This window comes from Salvelinus alpinus, chromosome 18 (assembly GCF_045679555.1).
Source record: "Salvelinus alpinus chromosome 18, SLU_Salpinus.1, whole genome shotgun sequence".
In the NCBI taxonomy this organism is placed as follows: Eukaryota; Metazoa; Chordata; class Actinopteri; order Salmoniformes; family Salmonidae; genus Salvelinus; species Salvelinus alpinus.
Genome location: NC_092103.1, coordinates 39,705,416 through 39,726,114, shown reverse-complemented (window position 1 = coordinate 39,726,114; position 20,699 = coordinate 39,705,416). Strand labels below are relative to the sequence as shown.

The 20,699-nt window shown below is 44.6% G+C and overlaps 1 protein-coding gene across 2 annotated transcripts in view; it reads left to right on the top strand.

Annotated features, from left to right (window-relative positions):
• Positions 1–20,699, top strand: part of LOC139544318 (solute carrier family 12 member 2-like) — a 76,894-nt gene that overhangs the window by 30,359 nt on the left and 25,836 nt on the right. For both annotated transcript variants that reach the window (XM_071351298.1, XM_071351297.1), the window contains exons 2-13: positions 3,786–3,905; positions 7,228–7,303; positions 7,732–7,827; positions 13,299–13,438; positions 15,897–16,007; positions 16,266–16,374; positions 16,720–16,847; positions 17,039–17,123; positions 17,202–17,368; positions 18,034–18,141; positions 18,386–18,509; positions 18,729–18,830. In XM_071351298.1, the coding sequence (XP_071207399.1) occupies positions 3,786–3,905; positions 7,228–7,303; positions 7,732–7,827; positions 13,299–13,438; positions 15,897–16,007; positions 16,266–16,374; positions 16,720–16,847; positions 17,039–17,123; positions 17,202–17,368; positions 18,034–18,141; positions 18,386–18,509; positions 18,729–18,830 (1,366 nt within the window). The remainder of the gene's footprint in view (positions 1–3,785; positions 3,906–7,227; positions 7,304–7,731; positions 7,828–13,298; positions 13,439–15,896; positions 16,008–16,265; positions 16,375–16,719; positions 16,848–17,038; positions 17,124–17,201; positions 17,369–18,033; positions 18,142–18,385; positions 18,510–18,728; positions 18,831–20,699) is intronic.

Genomic DNA, 20,699 nt, shown 5'->3' with positions numbered 1-20,699 from the left:
TAAATTTGGCAGTGAAACGAGGCTACTCAGGCGAGGTGGGGGGGGGGAAACTCACCCAAATGTATAGCCCAGTTGGAAAATATAAATGGACTGTAAAAATGTGAAGGGGGGGAAAAAAGTGAATCATTTTTATTTGGCGTACCCCCTACGGCATCCAGTTTGGGAATACCTGGTCTAGGAAAAGGAGACAATTCAACAGTTTACTGATGTCTTTCAGAACAGTGGATAGCGACCACAATCCAAAGCGGGACAAAGCGCGCCTGTTATGAAATAATATTTATATTAGTGTTGCACCATTGTTCTTACATAATATAACCACATACATTTTCAGTAGCACATGTCTTTGAGTGATGGACTGTGCCATCCCCACGGCCTCCACAATGGATTAGTCCCCTCAGACAGGTGAGAATCAGACAGGTGTCTTGTACACCATGATTTAAATTTTTTTTTTGCTACTGCTCGACTAAAGAAATCTCGGTCGACTAATAGCCTATCGACCAAACAATCGACCAGTCGACTAAATGTGGTCAGCCCTAATCATATGGGATGACTGTTCACATGAAATGCTCAATTAAGACAGAATTCGCCTATAATGTGCTCAGGGATAGAGCGAGCATCTTTGTAACTAACACTGACCACCTGCTCTACCAAGATATCATCATTGGCTATTAATTAAAGCACCGGGTAATTGACTAGTTAACATTCAACACGTACTTGTGACTGACAAGGTCATTTTTAGCTCTAAAGACTGTACTCCTGGTCAACATTGTGCTAGTAATCTCTCGGGCTCAGGACGTGATGCCAAAAGTGATTAGAGGACGTGTTCTAGATGTGTGAATTCTTTCCCTGCTTTTAAAACCCCCTGTAGATTGTAGACTTTTTTTTTAGACTCACTAGAAGGCGGAGTAATGCCATGCTGCTGTATGTTGCAAAGTCAAGAATCCATGGTCCCAGTCAGACCAAAATGACTACTGAAGTGCATTTTTCTTCCTGAACAGTAGGTTGCTGACATGAGCCTGACATGTCTCAACGTGGGTATTCTTTTAAACTGCTGATCCGCTTAAGATATTCCAGACTGACCTAGCTAGCTTCAGGGCTCCTATCCAACAGTGGCTGATGTCATGCCTACCTGCTCAACGACTTTCAGAGGATTCCTGTGTCCCAGTCAACTCTCCGAGACGCCCCGAGGGCTGCTGACTAACAAAGAGACAGAGTTAGATGGGATGCATGACTCACTTCCTGAGGCTCTGGGTCTTGCCCCTCACTAGCAGCTAATCTATTGTTGGTCTATCCATGACCTAACACTATTGGTTGTTTTCCAGATCTTCGCTTCCTCCCGTGTTGAGAGCAAATTACAAGAATTTTACTTTGTCTGCTTTTCATGATTTCTTCCTTGTGAGCTGGGAATTGGGACTGTCAAATTCGAGTCTCACTGCTATCATAGCTGAGAAGAGCTAGTTTGTTTGAGAAGAGGTTGGTTACTTAGTGGTCTGACTAGACAGATCTATTGAGGCAGTAGTAGAGACCTATTTCCTAGCTCAATGTGGTTGCTGTTCATCCAACCCTCCCGATGCTTGTCCACACATGGTCCCCACATGCCCCCCCCCCCTCACCTGGCCCCTGGCAACGACTCACGGGTCCCCCACTGAGAAGCGTTGACAACCCTAACCGACAATACCGTCCCTTTTTTAATTTCCTAGAATCTCCCATCACCTCCCTCAATAGCCCAGTGTACCTGCCACTACCAGACCCCAGCGAAGCTGCTGAGTCATTGTTAGGGGACGCAGGCAGGGAGCTCTTGTTGACAGATGGCCTTGGCAAAGCTGAGCACCCTTCCCTCTACACAGCCCATCCCCGTCACATGCTGGGGTACACGCCAGAGGCGCCGTGCTCTTTTATAATTTACACACCTATTTATACATCTATTGTAATGGAACCACACCTCCGATCAATTTACCTACCCGACATTCTAGAGTAGATGGTGACGTTTCCCCCCCCCCATAGGTTTCATCCTTCCATGAACCCGTTTAATCTCCTGTATACCCAAAGCGAGGATTACGTTTTGTTTGATGGTGTCAGAGCTTCCCAACAGAATCTTCTTTACCATCAGATAATACACAAACACTTGGTAGGCTATTCTGTTAAGTGGCTGAGTGTAGCACTGCGTTACTTCAGGCATCAGCCGGTGGTTGCTAAGATGAGTGAAAGGGGATGGGGGGGGGTCATCCTTGAAGGAGGAGCGCATAATGCTGAGGAAGAGGACAAGAGAGCCCCAAGGGAAGGGTGTGAGGAGGAGGAGAAGAGAGCCCCAAGGGAAGGGTGTGAGGAGGAGGAGAAGCTCCACTCTGTGTGTCTCCACTTCTCTAGAGACACACAGAGCTGTGAGTGACTCATGTAGAGACCACATCTAGCATCAACTCATTTTTATGACTCATGATCTATTGATCTTTACAGGTAGAAAATAGTGCAAAGTCATTCTGCATTGGTCGATCAGTAGCTATAGTAGCGTACCTTCCAAAACAGTTAAGTGAGTCACTATGTACATGATGGGCAGAATGAAAGTTAAAACAAATTAAATGAATGATCATGGAATGGAATGGTGGAGCTTTGTTCTGCAACTCGATAACGCTGGCCAATAAATTTGACCATCCCGATAGCTAGCATGATGAGTCGGTCTCCTAGTGCCTGGACCATCACTGTCTTTATCACTGAACACTGAGGGCAATGCCCCTGCTGTATCAGCCAGCCTGTATCTGTTTTGTAATGTAACACGGTCACCCTGCGGACTGGGGCGATCAATAAACCCAAGGTCATCCATACATTCAATGAACACTCTCCAAGTCGTCTCTCATCACCCTCTAATGTGCCTGAGGGCACAGTACGACAACTGACTTTGTGGCGTCGTGGGCCTTGGAATGCCAAATCCTAGGTAAACGAATGACCGTGGACGAGAACAAGCCCTGTATTGTCACGTCGGACAGACCTTATCTCCTCTTCCTGTGTCATTCTTCCTGAAATGGAGGCTGCGGACCCGTGTCTGGCCCTCTCTGGGCCTGAGTGGTGTATCGAACGCTGGCAGAACATCAATACCCTTTCGAGCGCTCAGCCGGGTGGACGTTTGCATGCAGTTGATGGTTACTTATTTTTCCACACTGCCAGTGGCGACTGGGTTAATCACTATACATGTGTAAATGTCGTTTGGGGTCAGCTTTTGGTTCAGTGCCCGTAAAGCAGGAAGTCTAGGCTGATTTTATTTATTTTTAAATTTAAGATCCTGTCTTCAAGCTTCCTCTTTTTCTGGGCCTTATTTCTGCCTTAATAGGTGGGGAGTACCAGGGCCGGGATGTTATAAAGGCCTTTGAATGCATGGCTTCCTCTCCTGTGCTGTCCCTGGTGAGGGTGGGCTGGGGGACTGCAGACTGGGTGTGTCCTGGGCCACATAGATGGAACAGCATGGGGCGGTGGGCACTGAGAGACCAACCCAGTGAGGCAGCCACCCACTTCACGGCATTGTCTATGCACAGCAGGGATGCTTCCTGTGTTTGACCTTCTCCAGCCAATACAACCACAGATGAATCGTTGTCTGTGTGGGAGCTAGGGTGTTTTCTCTGTCGGATAAAGATCAAAATAAGATCTTGTAGATTGTTCATAGAAATTAATGAACATGGGTGAACAACCGTTTAATTCAGAGATAATAGTATTCAGATGTGTCAACTGCACATTACTTTAAGGGTCTTTTTCCATTGTGTGCTGACCATAGCCTGTCTGTCTCGTTCTGTTTGCAGGAGCCGTTTGAGGATGGCTTCGCCAACGGGGATGAGCTCACCCCGGCCGAGGAGGCCGCAGCCAAGGAGGCGTCCGAGCCCAAGGGAGCAGTCAAGTTCGGATGGATCAAAGGGGTGCTGGTGAGTAGTCAACCGACACTCTGGTCGGACCTTTTTCACATCCTGAGAGCGTTGTCCCCCTGGTTACCTTTTTGTTATGTGACACTATCTGTGTGTGTCTGTCTCTCATTTAGCAGACATTTTCATTCAACGTGGCTTACAGTAATGCTTGCATACTGTTGTTTTACGCCTGGGTGGTCCCTGGAATTGTATCCACTATCCTGGCGTTGCAAGAGCCACGCTATAGCAATTGAGCTACAGAGGACCAATGTGAAATTTCTGCCTCTACAATTGGTACCGCATAAGCACTTCTCTTTTTAGTCCTGACATTGTAGGGAATGCAGTGTCCTCAAGTTATTCTTGAACACAATGTTCAATGGCATAGACCAGGGATCATCTAGATTCAGCCGCTGGACTATGTTTTTGTTGAGCGAATGGTTGCGGGGGATGGGGGCGGGACATAAATGCTAATAATTTCTAGACTGCAAATTGACCGCAAGAAGCCCCCTCATCCAAAGTACAGAAAATTCCTTCACACTCCCACAATTAGGCTCTGTAGTATAAAGTTCCCAGGTGGTTACTTAAACTTTATTTGGAATTCAGATATCAATATGCACATATTATCATTGGACTAAAAGAGTCCTGTGGCTGGCCTTTTTTTTTTTTTTTTTTTGCATATTTTTATTAGTTCCTATTGCAGTTGAAGAGGTTGAAGTGGTAGATTACATGAGCATGTCACCAAACAAACTGAGGTGTGTGTGTGTGTGTCGATCACACTCTACAGGATTCTAGCAAGAATAGCTTTTGCTGATTAATCCTTCCAGGTCTGTCCAGGCCATAGCATGTTTCTGAGACTCTAGTGCACATGTGTCAAACCAATTCCAAGGAGGGTCGAGTGTTTGCGGTTTTTCGCTCCTCCCTTGTATTTCATTTGATGAATTAAGGTCACTAATTAGTAAGGAACTCTCCTCACCATGGTTGTCTAGGGCTTAATTGAAAGGGAAAAAAACAAAACCCAGCAAACACTAGGCCCTCCATGGAATTAGTTTGACAGCCCTGCTCTAGTGTGAGCATCTGGCATGGTTGTAGCACGGTGTTCCCCAAACCTGGTCCTCGGTACCCCAAGGGTTTCGTGTACATTTCGTTTGATTTTTTTCTCCCCTTGCTAAGCTGAATTCAAATAATTAAAACTTGATGATTAGTTGATTATTTTAATTAGCTTTGTAGTGTTACGGGAAAAAACTAAATGTACACTTCTGGGTTCCCCAGGACCGAGTTTGGGGAAACTTTGTTGTAGCTACTTGTCACAGACTGTTGAGTTAAATATCAAATGTGTCTACTCTGGTCTTGGCACCTGTGCTCTAGCCAACAGCTTGCAGATACAGTGCGGCTAGGCTGATGGGGGTTGCTAGTCTACATGATGAGTTTGTTATGGATATGATATTTTAATTTGTCAAGCATCGATCATCATGTCACCGGAGTTAGACCCTCAAGCATCGATCATCATGTCACCGGAGTTAGACCCTCAAGCATCGATCATCATGTCACCGGAGTTAGACCCTCAAGCATCGATCATCATGTCACCGGAGTTAGACCCTCAAGCATCGATCATCATGTCACCGGAGTTAGACCCTCAAGCATCGATCATCATGTCACCGGAGTTAGACCCTCAAGCATCGATCATCATGTCACCGGAGTTAGACCCTCAAGCATCGATCATCATGTCACCGGAGTTAGACCCTCAAGCATCGATCATCATGTCACCGGAGTTAGACCCTCAAGCATCGATCATCATGTCACCGGAGTTAGACCCTCAAGCATCGATCATCATGTCACCGGAGTTAGACCCTCAAGCATCGATCATCATGTCACCGGAGTTAGACCCTCAAGCATCGATCATCATGTCACCGGAGTTAGACCCTCAAGCATCGATCATCATGTCACCGGAGTTAGACCCTCAAGCATCGATCATCATGTCACCGGAGTTAGACCCTCAAGCATCGATCATCATGTCACCGGAGTTAGACCCTCAAGCATCGATCATCATGTCACCGGAGTTAGACCCTCAAGCATCGATCATCATGTCACCGGAGTTAGACCCTCAAGCATCGATCATCATGTCACCGGAGTTAGACCCTCAAGCATCGATCATCATGTCACCGGAGTTAGACCCTCAAGCATCGATCATCATGTCACCGGAGTTAGACCCTCAAGCATCGATCATCATGTCACCGGAGTTAGACCCTCAAGCATCGATCATCATGTCACCGCAGTTAGACCCTCAAGCATCGATCATCATGTCACCGCAGTTAGACCCTCGATTATTTATTGGAAAGCAGCATCAAGCTCATCACCATGTACTTTCACCACCCTGTGATGTTCATCATAATGTATTTAATCTGTAGGCTCATGAACTGCATGCTTTCCTGAGCAGTAGTGGGAGGACCACACACCATGTCATTGCATGACTCCAAGTTTACTTAGAAATAACAGTTATTATATCAATATTTGCACATAAATGACTTTTCCACTGTCATTTCCCGCATAATTAATTTTACAAACACAAAAAGATCCCACAATGTCGAACAAACATTGTTCGGCATTTATAAAAGTACACGAAACTTCCTGTTTCCATCACTGCTGTCATCATTTTTTTATTAGGTCTTTACTGTCGATGGAAACATGGTCAATGATTTTTATGCACTTGAAATGGATAAAACGGTGGTAGATATTAATGAATGTTCTTAAGAGGTTGACAGTGATTTGAATAGGCTAGTTATTTTATTTTTTTTATTTTTTAACTTACATAAGCCTTGGCCAGGCTTAGTCGGGCAGCCAACATTTATTTCATGATATCAACATTTTAATATCATGTATTTCATTGTTTTCCAATTTATATCAGGACTTTAATCTCTGTTTGAACCGTTCTTCTGACCGTAAATTGCAATCTTTGCGCTTGTAGCAATTTTGAATAGACAAGTCGATGCCAAGGCGAAACTGCTACTTTCACTAGGTTTGGAATTTTGCCCTTTAACTTTCGGTTCAAATCTTGATTGAATACTCATCAGGGCCCAGTTTTTCAAAAGTTAGCCTATCTATCTGGATTTTGCCTATCGGATAGGATTAAATGCATAGAAATCATTGACTTGAATGGTACTCCCGTTCTTTTCATAGAATTAAATGCATTGAAATACAATCCGATAACTTTTGAAAAGCTGTGCCCAAGTCTTGGACATCTAATCAGTGGATTCCCACCGGCAATGTTCCAAGACCAGGTTATTGGAAAGCTGAGTGTTCACATTACCTGACATGCGTCCTAACTGCCACCCCTTCCTCTGTGCAGGTGCGCTGCATGTTGAACATTTGGGGCGTGATGCTCTTCATCCGCATGTCATGGATCGTGGGCCAGGCGGGAATTGGTAAGACCACACCCTGGAGTTGAGCTTGGGAGTCTGTGTGAATTAATATATATTTTTTTTTATTTTATTAAAAAAACATGTTTTATTCACACAACCTCACCCCAAACCCCCACCTTCCCGACCATCCCTCCTCCCCTCACCTCTCGACCATTCACCGTCCAGATGCGAAATGTTGCCACACGGCGACATATGCAGTCAACTGTCACGCACTAGCTTGTTTTTCTAGCGGCGCCGCTACTATTCACAGGCCTTCTCAGAATGTATGAATGCCAGGAGAGGTAGAGCGAGCGAGAGAGGGGAGAGCCTCAACAAGCAGATAATTGGCTGCTCATTATTGCAGTTATTTGCCTCTTAGAAGATTGTAGAAATGTTAATGTTGATTATTTTTGTTGTTGTTAATCAATCATGACCTCCATTTTCTTTCACAGTTCTCTCCTGTGTGATCGTTCTCATGGCAACAGTTGTGACTACCATCACCGGCCTTTCGACCTCAGCAATTGCGACCAACGGCTTTGTACGAGGAGGTATGAACACTTGCATCTTTAAAGCGTGTTTCCAAAGAACCCCCAAGGACTCCCGGTTCTTCCCAGCCTAGTCTCTACTATAAGACTAGTTAGTTGCCATGTTCATCCCTCTATGAAACCATAAAACGCATGAGTAAATCAACATGGATCGCTAATGTATCATGAAAAGTAGTGTTATCTGTGTAACGGAAGGCTCGTTTTCTGATGGTGTAATAAATCTGACACTCCAGGTATAGTCATTGCAGTGCAGGCAAGTATAACTCAATCTGGCTTCAGGATGCGGTCAGTCAGGGTTTCATCCAGGTATAGTCCGGGGTGCCCTGGGGTGAGTTGAGCTGGGATATTCATCTTACCTCAGCTAAATGTCCACCTGAAACAGCTGTGAGGTTTAGCCAGCAGCATACCACCCTGCATCCCACTGCTGGCTTGCTTCTGAAGCTAGGCAGGGTTGGTCCTGGTTGCTCCCTAGATGGGAGACCAGATGCTGCTGGAAGTGGTGTAGGAGGCACTCTTTCCTCTGGTCTAAAGAAATATCCCAATGCCCCAGGGCAGGGATTGGGGACATTGCCCTGTGTAGGGTGCCGTCTTTCGGATGGAACGTTAAACAGGTGTCCTGACTCTCTGTGGTCACTAAAGATCCCATGGCGCTTATCGTAGGAGTAGGGGTGTTAACTCTGGTGTCCTGGCAAAATTCACGATCTGTCCCTCATACTATCACGGTCACCTAATCATCCCCAGCTTCCAGTTGGCTCAATCATCTCCCCTCTCCCTTGTAACTATTCCCCAGGTTGTTGCTGTAAATGAGAATGTGTTCTCAGTCAACTTACCTGGTAAAATAAGGGTTAAATAAATAAAATAAAGAGCCGAACAACTACGAATAGTGGCGTGCCACTGCACCATTAGCACATGCTTTAGTCAAGACAACAGATACAGTGGGGCAAAAAAGTATTTAGTCAGCCACCAGTTGTGCAAGTTCTCCCACTTAAAAATATGAGAGAGGCCTGTAATTTTCATCATAGGTACACTTCAACTGTGAGAGACGGAATCTAAAACAAAAATCCAGAAAATCACATTGTATGATTTTTAAATAATTAATTTGCATTTTATTGCATGACATAAGTATTTGATCACCTACCAACCAGTAAGAATTCCGGCTCTCACAGACCTGTTAGTTTTTCTTTAAGAAGCCCTCCTGTTCTCCACTCATTACCTGTATTAACTGCACCTGTTTGAACTTGTTACCTGTATGAAAGACACCTGTCCACACACTCAATCAAACAGATTCCAACCTCTCCACAATGGCCAAGACCAGAGAGCTGTGTAAGGACATCAGGGATAAAATTGTAGACCTGCACAAGGCTGGGATGGGCTACAGGACAATAGGCAAGCAGCTTGGTGAGAAGGAAACAACTGTTGGCGCAATTATTAGAAAATGGAAGAAGTTCAAGATGACGGTCAATCACCCTCGGTCTGGGGCTCCATGCAAGATTTCACCTCGTGGGGCATCAATGATCATGAGGAAGGTGAGGGATCAGCCCAGAACTACACGGCAGGACCTGGTCAATGACCTGAAGAGAGCTGGGACCACAGTCTCAAAGAAAACCATTAGTAACACACTACGCCGTCATGGATTAAAATCCTGCAGCGCACGCAAGGTCCCCCTGCTTAAGCCAGTGCATGTCCAGGCCTGTCTGAAGTTTGCCAATGACCATCTGGATGATCCAGAGGAGGAATGGGAGAAGGTCATGTGGTCTGATGAGACAAAAATAGAGCTTTTTGGTCTAACTCCACTCGCCGTGTTTGGAGGAAGAAGAAGTATGAGTACAACCCCAAGAACACCATCCCAACCGTGAAGCATGGAGGTGGAAACATCATTCTTTGGGGATGCTTTTCTGCAAAGGGGACAGGACGACTGCACCGTATTGAGGGGAGGATGGATGGGGCCATGTATCGCGAGATCTTGGCCAACAACCTCCTTCCCTCAGTAAGAGCATTGAAGATGGGTCGTGGCTGGGTCTTCCAGCATGACAACGACACGAAGCACACAGCCATGGCAACTAAGGAGTGGCTCCGTAAGAAGCATCTCAAGGTCCTGGAGTGGCCTAGCCAGTCTCCAGACCTGAACCCAATAGAAAATCTTTGGAGGGAGCTGAAAGTCCGTATTGCCCAGCGACAGCCCCGAAACCTGAAGGATCTGGAGAAGATCTGTAGGGAGGAGTGGGCCAAAATCCCTGCTGCAGTGTGTGCAAACCTAGTCAAGAACTACAGGAAACGTATGATCTCTGTAATTGCAAACAAAGGTTTCTGTACCAAATATTAAGTTCTGCTTTTCTGATGTATCAAATACTTATGTCATGCAATAAAATGCAAATTAATTACTTAAAAATCATACAATGTGATTTTCTGGATTTTTGTTTTAGATTCCGTCTCTCATAGTTGAAGTGTACCTATGATAAAAATTACAGACCTCTACATGCTTTGTAAGTAGGAAAACCTGCAAAATCGGCAGTGTATCAAATACTTGTTCTCCCCACTGTAGGTGATTCGGTTAGTATTGGTCCATTTTCATAGCTGGTAATAGTTGTGAATGGAAGTCCAGAAGTTAGTTGTTTTCCTTCAATTTGTTACATCCCTTATCGGAGGTATTTTTTTCCTTCTGTGAGGAAGCTGATTTTCTCTCTCTAATTATCAGCTCAAACTTCTCCCCCTCGAAAGTCAAGGACAACTTCACTGTACATTTTGCTTAACATCCCAAACCATTGGGTTTTAATTAACTCCCTCCTTCCCCGGGCCCTAGATATGCCATCGCCTCCACTCTCTAATCTCTTTACCTTGAGGAAGGTCAGGATATTGCAAACAAGAGCCTGACTGAGAGTGCCTTTGCCAGATTTAATAATGACTTGCCTGATCACTCGCTGATTTCTCTTTCGCTAGAATTCTGATGCAAATCACTTCTCTCGTCCAATCATATCATTGTCCTTCAGTCAAGTTATGCAAATCTACCGGAGTGTGTCAGAGCATGCATCAAATGTAAATAAGTACAGAAACAGTTGTTTTTCTTTTCCAAGCCCACTCCATGTAAATTCCTCCTCACTTTGATGAGAAACCATCAACAGAGGATAAAGAAAACGTGGAGTGGCTTTAATTGGGAGTATGGAACGTTCTGCCCCGGTGTTGCCTAGTGTAATCGGAGATGGCATCAGGTCAGATCACCAAGCGTTCATCAGTGGACTGATTGGGAGGTCATGGGAAGGGCACCACACCGTTATTCTGCCTCTCCCACCCCACCTGGCCAATGTTCATCAGCGTAGACCTAATTAATGTCTGGTGTTCATGGCCACAAGTCTTTCTTTGATCATCTCCGGTGACGCAGTAGCTCTTCAGGTGTCGATGGCTGCAGGTGTGTTGTTGCCTTTAATCTTCAAAGCAAACATTTGATAGCTGTTGTTGGTTCTGTCTTGAACAGAGAGCCCTTAGACATAATAATGTTATGGACCCATAACAAAAAACAGAAACCCTTAATCAAAAAGCTCAAGGGCATGTTGTTAGAAACCAAGACTACAAGACTGTCATTGTTGCTATTACAGTCCAGCCAGTTTGTTTACTGTTTTTACCAGCTCTGTCTGACCTCTGCTCTTCTGAACACTAGACTAGCCACTGGTGCATAGAAATGAGACTCTCGCCAATAGATTAATACTGCAGCTCATTTTATATTCATTCATTCGAGGGCTCGCCAACAATCTGCTCAGTGCTCAGGTTTGCAATCCTAATTCTACCCTCGTCTCTCATAATAATTGACTGATGAGTTGCTCAAGGTGGCGTTATGCTGATTTACAGTACTGTTTTGTTCCCTTTTCTTGGCATGTTTGGATTAATTGGGCTGAGGGTTCCCACGCTACCCATAAACTTACTTAACATTGAACTTCTCTCTGGAATCAATTCAAATATGCAACCTGCAGAGCAGTGGCCGGCTCACATGACATTTGCTTAGTCTCCTGTGTTTGGATATGGAATTAGGTGTCCTCTACAGGTGTGATTTTTACCAGCTGGACCTGGCTATCGTTTACTTCCCTCATCCACGGAACTAAAGATGTATTCTCTTAGGACCTCAACGAGATGTGCCCTGGTTCATTTGGAGTGGAATGAAAGGATGGGGGGAAAACACTGGCCACACATTGCTCCCAGTTTTCGCAGCATGAGGGGAAATTCAATAGTGTGTTTCTAAATCAGTGGTTCTCCCTCAAGTCACTGAGAGCTGGCAGGGAGGTCTGATATTGATATTAGGATGCTGTCTCTGTGAGGGCAAGGGAAAACCAAGGATTCCATTTTGTTTAAAATATCCTAGTGAGGAAAAGATGAAACTATATCGTGGTAAATGATATTGGTGTTTTCAGCGAGGTATTCCTCCTGGAGACCGCATATTCGATTAATTCTCATAAGGTTTCACGTCTACCACTGACCGATTGTCTTTGGCGTCAGGCAGCTAGGGAGGCTCCATATAGTGTCTGTTTTTGTTTAGAACAGCACAGTAACCATCAGCTCCTCCTCTGAATTGATTTATTTCGAAGTAGACTAATCCATTACCCTTGGGTGGAATGCTAAAACCTTTTTTCCCCCTTGGTAATATTTGTAACGTGTTCAAACATGAACGTCCCCCCCTGCTGCTACTGCACCTGCTTTAGCAGGGTGAAGTTGGTGCACTGTGATGCAGTGAACTGAGTGTCAAGAGTAGATTGAAATCACATGCCTTTCGTAGGGTTTACTGTAATACTCCTAATCACAGCACCGTGTAGGTTTCTAATCCCATCCAAACTAATCTTTCCAAGTATTCCAGTTATTCCCACATCTCCCTCCAAATGGTCTCTCAATATCAAAATGCCCCCTTCAAAAGGGCAAATCAAAATGTGCTCTCTGGAAAATGGTTTTGCAATTTGACTTTGATGCTTGAGTGTACTTGATTTAAGTGGAACGAAGAGAGCCAGCAAAAAAATCAAGAATAATCCCACATGAATTTCTCTACCTACTCATGCCCTCAGAGATGAGTCGTTTTGGTTCCTGCCTTTGTCTTGTCCCCCACTTGTGTATGTAGGAGCACCTGAAGTGCTCTCCAAAGCTGTCAGCAGAGACATGGCATAAAGAGAGCTCAACGAGGAACACTACTCAGCCTGTCGCACTACGAACTCATCGGGCAGCTAAATGTGTCAATTAATTTTGTCTCCCATCTTGGAGCTACTCTACCATCTCCACTCTCATTTGAGCTGATATGTTGGTTTAAGCGTGTCGTTGAGAGGAGTGCTGCACTGCAGCGAAGGTTTGACTGATGTAGGAGAATGCAATAGGCTAGCCTACATATGACAGTTATTTGATTAAACGATTTGTGTTGAACCTTTTTATGAGAGACATTAAATGAAACCCAGTTTTAAATGCCATGTCCATCTGGCCAACTGTCTGTCCATCTGTCTGTCTGTCAGGAGGGGCGTACTATTTGATATCAAGAAGTTTGGGCCCAGAGTTTGGCGGCTCCATCGGTTTGATCTTCGCCTTTGCCAACGCTGTGGCCGTCGCCATGTACGTGGTGGGCTTTGCCGAAACCGTCGTGGAGCTCCTTGCGGTAAGTCACTGAATCTTTCCCCATGTCGTCATCGACGGTTACGTTTCTTTCACTCTTTCAATACTTTCTTTTAGGCATTTTTTTATTGCTTTTTCTGGGTACATCTTTGGTTTTTACTCAGAAGGTTTTGCTGATTCATTTAGTCCATGTTGACCGAGCCTACCGTTTGGAACATTGTTTCAACATCTGCAATAAGCCTAATCTAATTGGGCTTTGGTTCTCATGATGTTGTTCAATGTTTTATTCTTGGGTTGTTTGCAAGGAGGACTGAAAACCCACGTTATTTTTAAAGGATGGCTCATGCAAAATTCATAATGACTCTTCTCCTTCCGAGGTCTTTCAAGTATTTTAACCAAGGATTGGCGCAGTACAATCGTGGCCTATTGGTCACTCCTTAGTCACAGACAAGGGTAGTTGTTTTGCGCTTTGCTGATTGAAGCATGCCATTGGCGTCAGTTCTAAGCAGCACGAAATGTATTCGAGGTTAATGTCCTCTGTTCATCAGACTTCAATTTGTTTTGTGTTTTAGTAGTGCTCTGTAATAAAATGAGGTCCGATGTTTTGGGCCTTTCTAAAAGTGGTTGCTTAATGTACAGTACCAGTCAAAAGTTTGGACACCTACTTATTCAAGGGTTTGTCTTTATTTGTACTATTTTCTACGTTGTGGAATAATAGTGAAGACATCAAAACTATGAAGTAACACATATGGAATCATGTAGTAACCAAAAAAGTGTAAAACAAATTTAAATATATTTGAGATTCTTCAAAGTAGCCACCCTTTGCCTTGATCAAATCAAATGTATTTATATAGCCCTTCTTACATCAGCTGATATCTCAAAGTGCTGTACAGAAACCTAATCCTAATTAAATTAAAATTATAATAATTAATTAAACCTAATCCTAATCCAGGCACTTGTCATCTCCCGTCTGGATTACTGCAACTCGCTGTTGGCTGGGCTCCCTGCCTGTGCCATTAAACCCCTACAACTCATCCAGAACGCCGCAGCCCGTCTGGTGTTCAACTTTCCCAAGTTCTCTCACGTCACCCCGCTCCTCCGCTCTCTCCACTGGCTTCCAGTTGAAGCTCGCATCCGCTACAAGACCATGGTGCTTGCCTACGGAGCTGTGAGGGGAACGGCACCTCCGTACCTTCAGGCTCTGATCAGGCCCTACACCCAAACAAGGGCACTGCGTTCATCCACCTCTGGCCTGCTCGCCTCCCTACCTCTGAGGAAGTACAGTTCCCGCTCAGCCCAGTCAAAACTGTTCGCTGCTCTGGCACCCCAATGGTGGAACAAACTCCCTCACGACGCCAGGTCAGCGGAGTCAATCACCACCTTCCGGAGACACCTGAAACCCCACCTCTTTAAGGAATACCTAGGATAGGATAAAGTAATCCTTCTAACCCCCCCCCCCCCTTAAAAGAGTTAGATGCACTATTGTAAAGTGGTTGTTCCACTGGATATCATAAGGTGAATGCACCAATTTGTAAGTCGCTCTGGATAAGAGCGTCTGCTAAATGACTTAAATGTAAATGTAAACCCAGCCTAAAACCCCAAACAGCAAGCAATGCAGGTGTAGAAGCACGGTGGCTAGGAAAAACTCCCTAGAAAGGCCAAAACCTAGGAAGAAACATAGAGAGGAACCAGGCTATGAGGGGTGGCCAGTCCTCTTCTGGCTGTGCCGGGTGGAGATTATAACAGAACATGGCCAAGATGTTCATAAATGACCGGCATTGTCAAATAATAATAATCACAGTAGTTGTCGAGGGTGCAGCAAGTCAGCACCTCAGGAGTAAATGTCAGTTGGCTTTTCATAGCCGATCATTAAGAGTATCTCTACCGCTCCTGTTGTCTCTAGAGAGTTGAAAACAGCAGGTCTGGAACAGGTAGCACGTCCGGTGAACAGGTCAGGGTTTCATAGCCGCAGGCAGAACAGTTGAAACTGGAGCAGCAGCACGGCCAGGTGGACTGGGGACAGCAAGGAGTCATCATGCCAGGTAGTCCTGAGGCATGGTCCTAGGGCTCAGGTCCTCCGAGAGAGAGAAAGAAAGAGAGAATTAGAGAGAGCATACTTAAATTCACACAGGACACCGGATAAGACAGGAGAAGTACTCCAGATATAACAAACTGACCCCAGCCCCCCGACACAAACTACTGCAGCATAAATACTGGAGGCTGAGACAGGAGGGTCAGGAGACACTGTAGCCCCATCCGATGATGACAGCTTTGCACACTCTTGGCATTACTGTATGTTGCATTGTACATTCTATTTTGTGAGTTAAGTATTAAATTGTAAAGCTGTTGAAAATAACTTTAGCAAAATATTTGCAATGCTTTTTCAAATGGCCATTATCACAAAGTATTTGAACAGCGGAAAGCCAGGGATGATTTTGAGTGGATTTCTCCTACCTCTTGGCCTGACAGTGAAGTTGATATTCTTCTGTAATTTCTCACAGAGCGTGGATTGCATCATGACTGATGAAATCAATGACATCCGAATCGTCGGAACCATCACAGTCATCCTTCTCCTGGGTATCTCCGTGGCAGGAATGGAATGGGAGGCCAAGGTAAGATAACATACAACTATGTTTGATTGAATAGAGCTCTCAAACTATGACTATCTAGAACTTAAGGTGATATTGAACTGCAACTTGTCTCTGATGTCGAGCCTCAAGTAAGCAGAATTCCTTCCAGACTGAGTGAATGCAGACATTGATGTGCGCTGTGCAGTTGGCTAGATTTAATGCATGTGACTAGTGCTAGTTGTAGTTGGGAGGTGTGGTGAAAGTCGAGCTAACCTGTCCATATGTTCATTCTGTCCACAGGCTCAGATTTTCCTGCTGATCGTTCTGATCACGGCCATCTTTAACTACTTCATTGGCTCCTTCATCCCCCTCCAGTCCAAGGAGTCGCAGGGCTTCTTCGGCTACGACAGTACGATGCCTTTGGTTCTCCCTTTACATAACACAAACTGACATGACTGTCAAACAAAATTGAAGACTGTCAAAGACAATTAGATTGACACATTAGCGGCGGTTGGATTGTGGACCTATAATAATTCTGATGTCATGAGCTCTGTATGAGCACGGGCTAAAATTGTGCCAGAGATGTTTTTGCTGAAATCACAAAACCAAACGAACTGGATTATTTGAAATTGACTTTGCGACCTGATTCCCAGCTCTGAGATCGAGTCTGACTGTCCTAACATACACACTGCTTGCTTTGTCAGCATTTTCTCAGTTTTGCTTAACCCCCCCTCTCCCCCCTCCTTGCTCTAAGGTGGGATTATGATGGAGAACATGGGTCCGGACTTCCGGGGCACAGAATCGTTTTTCTCGGTCTTTGCCATATTCTTCCCTGCAGCCACTGGCATTCTGGCCGGTGCCAACATCTCAGGAGACCTTTCTGTAAGAACCCCAGGTCATTGTTTAAAACAAAATCACAAACAAGCAAAAGACTAACCTCAATTTATTTACAATGAATACAATCAATGGAACTCCTATATTGCCTTGATTTAAAAGCCTACTGTGTGTGTGTGTGTGTGTGGGACTTGATATGAAATCAATGTTGGAGACTAAGCATTTATTTATATTCACAGGACCCACAACTGGCCATTCCAAGAGGAACACTCTTGGCCATTCTTATCACCGGTATTGTCTACCTGGGTGTTGCAATTTCTACTGGTATGTGGTATTCGCCCCTAACAAGACCAAATAAATATAACAGAGACAAAGTTTGACATTTTGTATTTTTCATTAAAGGCTCATGCATCGTGAGAGACGCAACAGGAAACGACAATGACACTCACAGCGCCCAGATCATGGCCAACTGCACCGACGCCGCCTGCAAGTTCGGCTACGACTTCTCCTCCTGCAAGAGTGACGACGGCCTGTACAACTGCAGATTTGGACTCCAGAACGACTTCCAGGTATGTCTGATTGTGTGCCGTTTACCACCTAGAACGGAAGCCATTTTGTAGCAATATCACAGTTGAGTAGTGTTAGGTTCTCATTCTCAGAGTAAAAAAACTCTAAGGACACTGTGGAAGCTTAACCAAGTTAAATTCTTCCCAGAGGGTCAATACAGCTGCATTCAGACAAAACATGTTTCCACCACAACAAATGTATATATACTCCAATTTAGGCACTCCTCCTTCTCTCCAATCCTTACATCTTTTATGGTTCGACAGGAAGACGAAGTGATGGGGTAATAGACCATTCCTTCTCCCTTAAGGGGATCTTACCTGACCTCAACCCCCTTGATGCCTAATCCAAAGACCTCCACCCGTATCCCCTATAGCAATCCTGTGACTTCCTCCCGTCTACTCAGCACATTCCAAAGCCATCTGGCTCCTACAGATAACCATTAACTTCTGATGTAAAAACCAGTCTCTATCACCCCTCAGATACTATAGTTTTACTTCTGATGTATCATGTCTCTAGGATAGCAATGTTCCAAGTTTGTCCCAGAATCCAACAGTAGTGAGGGGAACTTGAAAAAGCGTACTTGGTTCTCTTCATCCCGGGTGGGACATAAGTTGTTGAAGAAACGTATGAACTCTGCCATTTAACCTTTCACATGCTTTTTCCTCAGGTCATGAGCATCGTGTCTGGTTTCGGACCCATCATCACCGCCGGGATCTTCTCCGCCACTCTGTCCTCTGCCCTGGCCTCTCTGGTCAGCGCCCCCAAAGTATTCCAGGTAAGTCCCTAGACTACCCTCCCCAGATACCACTTCCCTCCTCTGTCCCTGCTAGTCAGTCTATGCTTATACTATCCATACTGTATGAAATACTAACATTGTCATGTTAGTTACTGTCCCATAGACGCAGATAAAAGGCAAGATTGTGATCTCGGAATCCCAATGTTCCTTCATCATGTAGTGTCCTATCCGCAGATTAGTATAGCAGTGTCCAATTCCAATGATTGTGTTCCTTCTCCTCCAGGCTTTATGCAAAGACAACATCTACCCTGGCCTGGAGATGTTTGCCAAGGGCTACGGCAAGAACAACGAGCCCCTCCGCGGCTACATCCTCACGTTTTGCATCGCTCTAGCCTTCATCCTTATTGGTACGTAGTACGCTATCCAGGTTTCTGCATCGAATGACAACACTGTTATTCACAATACGAAATTCTGTAGTGTGTCAGGAATGTGACATTTCGTAGTATAGTTCTGTCCTGTTTGGGACTGCCAATTACCTAAAGAGCACTACTGAATGTCTATGGACAGTTGCCAATGAACATATACAAAATGCTAATCTAAATGGCCATGTTTTTGTTTCATTTTAGCCCAGTTGAACATTATCGCTCCCATCATCTCCAACTTCTTCCTGGCCTCCTATGCTCTCATCAACTTCTCTGTGTTCCACGCCTCTCTGGCCAACTCGCCAGGTAAGGCCTCTCTGGCCCACTCGCCAGGTAAGGCCTCTCTGGCCCACTCGCCAGGTAAGGCCTCTCTGGCCCACTCGCCAGGTAAGGCCTCTCTGGCCCACTCGCCAGGTAAGGCCTCTCTGGCCCACTCGCCAGGTAAGGCCTCTCTGGCCCACTCGCCAGGTAAGGCCTCTCTGGCCCACTCGCCAGGTAAGGCCTCATTTCCTGAGGAAAAGTTATATATGCAGAAAGACCGGAAGTTTAATACAACAACAAAAACTGCCACAAAGGTCCTGACTATAGCCACAAATACAAATATGGTACTTTGCTGAAGAAACCTCCTAGATTTGCTAGTTAAAGGGGCAATCTGCAGTTGTTAAATCCTTAAAAAAAAAATGGACAGCTTTTTACTGAAACGGGTGGGAAGAACGCTTTAAACGTTTCAACTGCGGATTTCCTCTTTAAGAGTAAAGTCATGAGTCTTAACTTAAGTCATTGGTCACAGGTCCTTTTGGCTTAAATACTTGATTTAATAGGAAATGATAGGACTTCCACACTAATTACTTCCAGTACAAGGCATACAATAGTCATCCCTTTAAACCACTTCAATGCAGTTATGCAATGGTGGCTCACAAGTTGTCATTCCATTTACTATAGATGCTAGCCACATGGAGAAGACATCATACCCAGTGGAGTGTTTTTCTTTTTTAGGTTCACTTTTAATGGCTCATCCAGGAATACCTTTTAAACTGATGTCAACTATATAATTACAAATAGCATTTGTTTACACTTACACAGCACTCCATGGACGGTCTTCCTAGAAGCTAGGCACAGCCATTCTATGACGGCCTGTATAGGGACTGACAAATCATCTTGAAGGCAGACTCTTTTGACATTGTGGAGGGAGATGGGGCAGTCCTAACTCTGATTCTCAGTGAATAAGACTTGTTTAATATGCATGGCACCAGTGAAATGTGCTGCATAGTCTTATCTATCTTTGCCATTCCCAAATAACTCAGCTTAAGTAATGACATGCCTATCTGAACATTTTCATATCCGGCGAGTTGTTTTCTTAAATAACGGCTACTGCGATCTTTATCTTAGGAAAGTAGTTTGGAATGAATGGGAATGTCTCAATGACTCATAATACACACTCAATATTATGCAATTGATACTGTACTTGGCTGAAAACAATACTGCTGAAAAGCAGCGTGCTGCTCTTTATTATTCAATGTAACACATTCTCTATTTTGGATTTGACCCTTGTCTGACTGATTTGTGTCGAGGTCAAACCTCCAGAGGATGGGGTTTAGTACTGAAGCTAGCTTGGGCATAATGGGACAGTGTCATTAATTATCACTCGGTTGATCAAAGATGGACGCTGTCCACTCAGTTTCAACTGTCAGTCTAACGGTGTCAAGAAATCAAGATCTCTGCTTAGATTGACTTTTTTTTTTATGCCTAGTTGAAATCACTTATGCTTTAGTCATTTTCAATGTGATATTTTTAACCTGTTGTATCGTTCAGCAGTCGTTGTATAAAGTGACGTTTGTTTTTCCCTTAATACCAAAAAACCCTAGGAGAACAGAAGGTAGAGTTGATATCTAATTCTGACATTGTCCGCACAGACTTAAAGGGTACATGACTAACCAAAGGCAAGGAAATAGACACTTGGCTTCTCACCTCTAGAAACTCTCAACCTGGCAATGTCTAACGCCTTCTTTTCTGGCCCATTGTCTCTCTCCCTTGACTGCGTGTAAAAACAGTCATGTGGCAAAGAATGACGTCACAAACAATGTACCCTTTAGGTCCTGTGTTTTTTTTGTAGTTCTTGTCATTGTGTAACCGTGCACACAGTCAAACTGTGCCCCATTGTTCCAGTTTACTAAA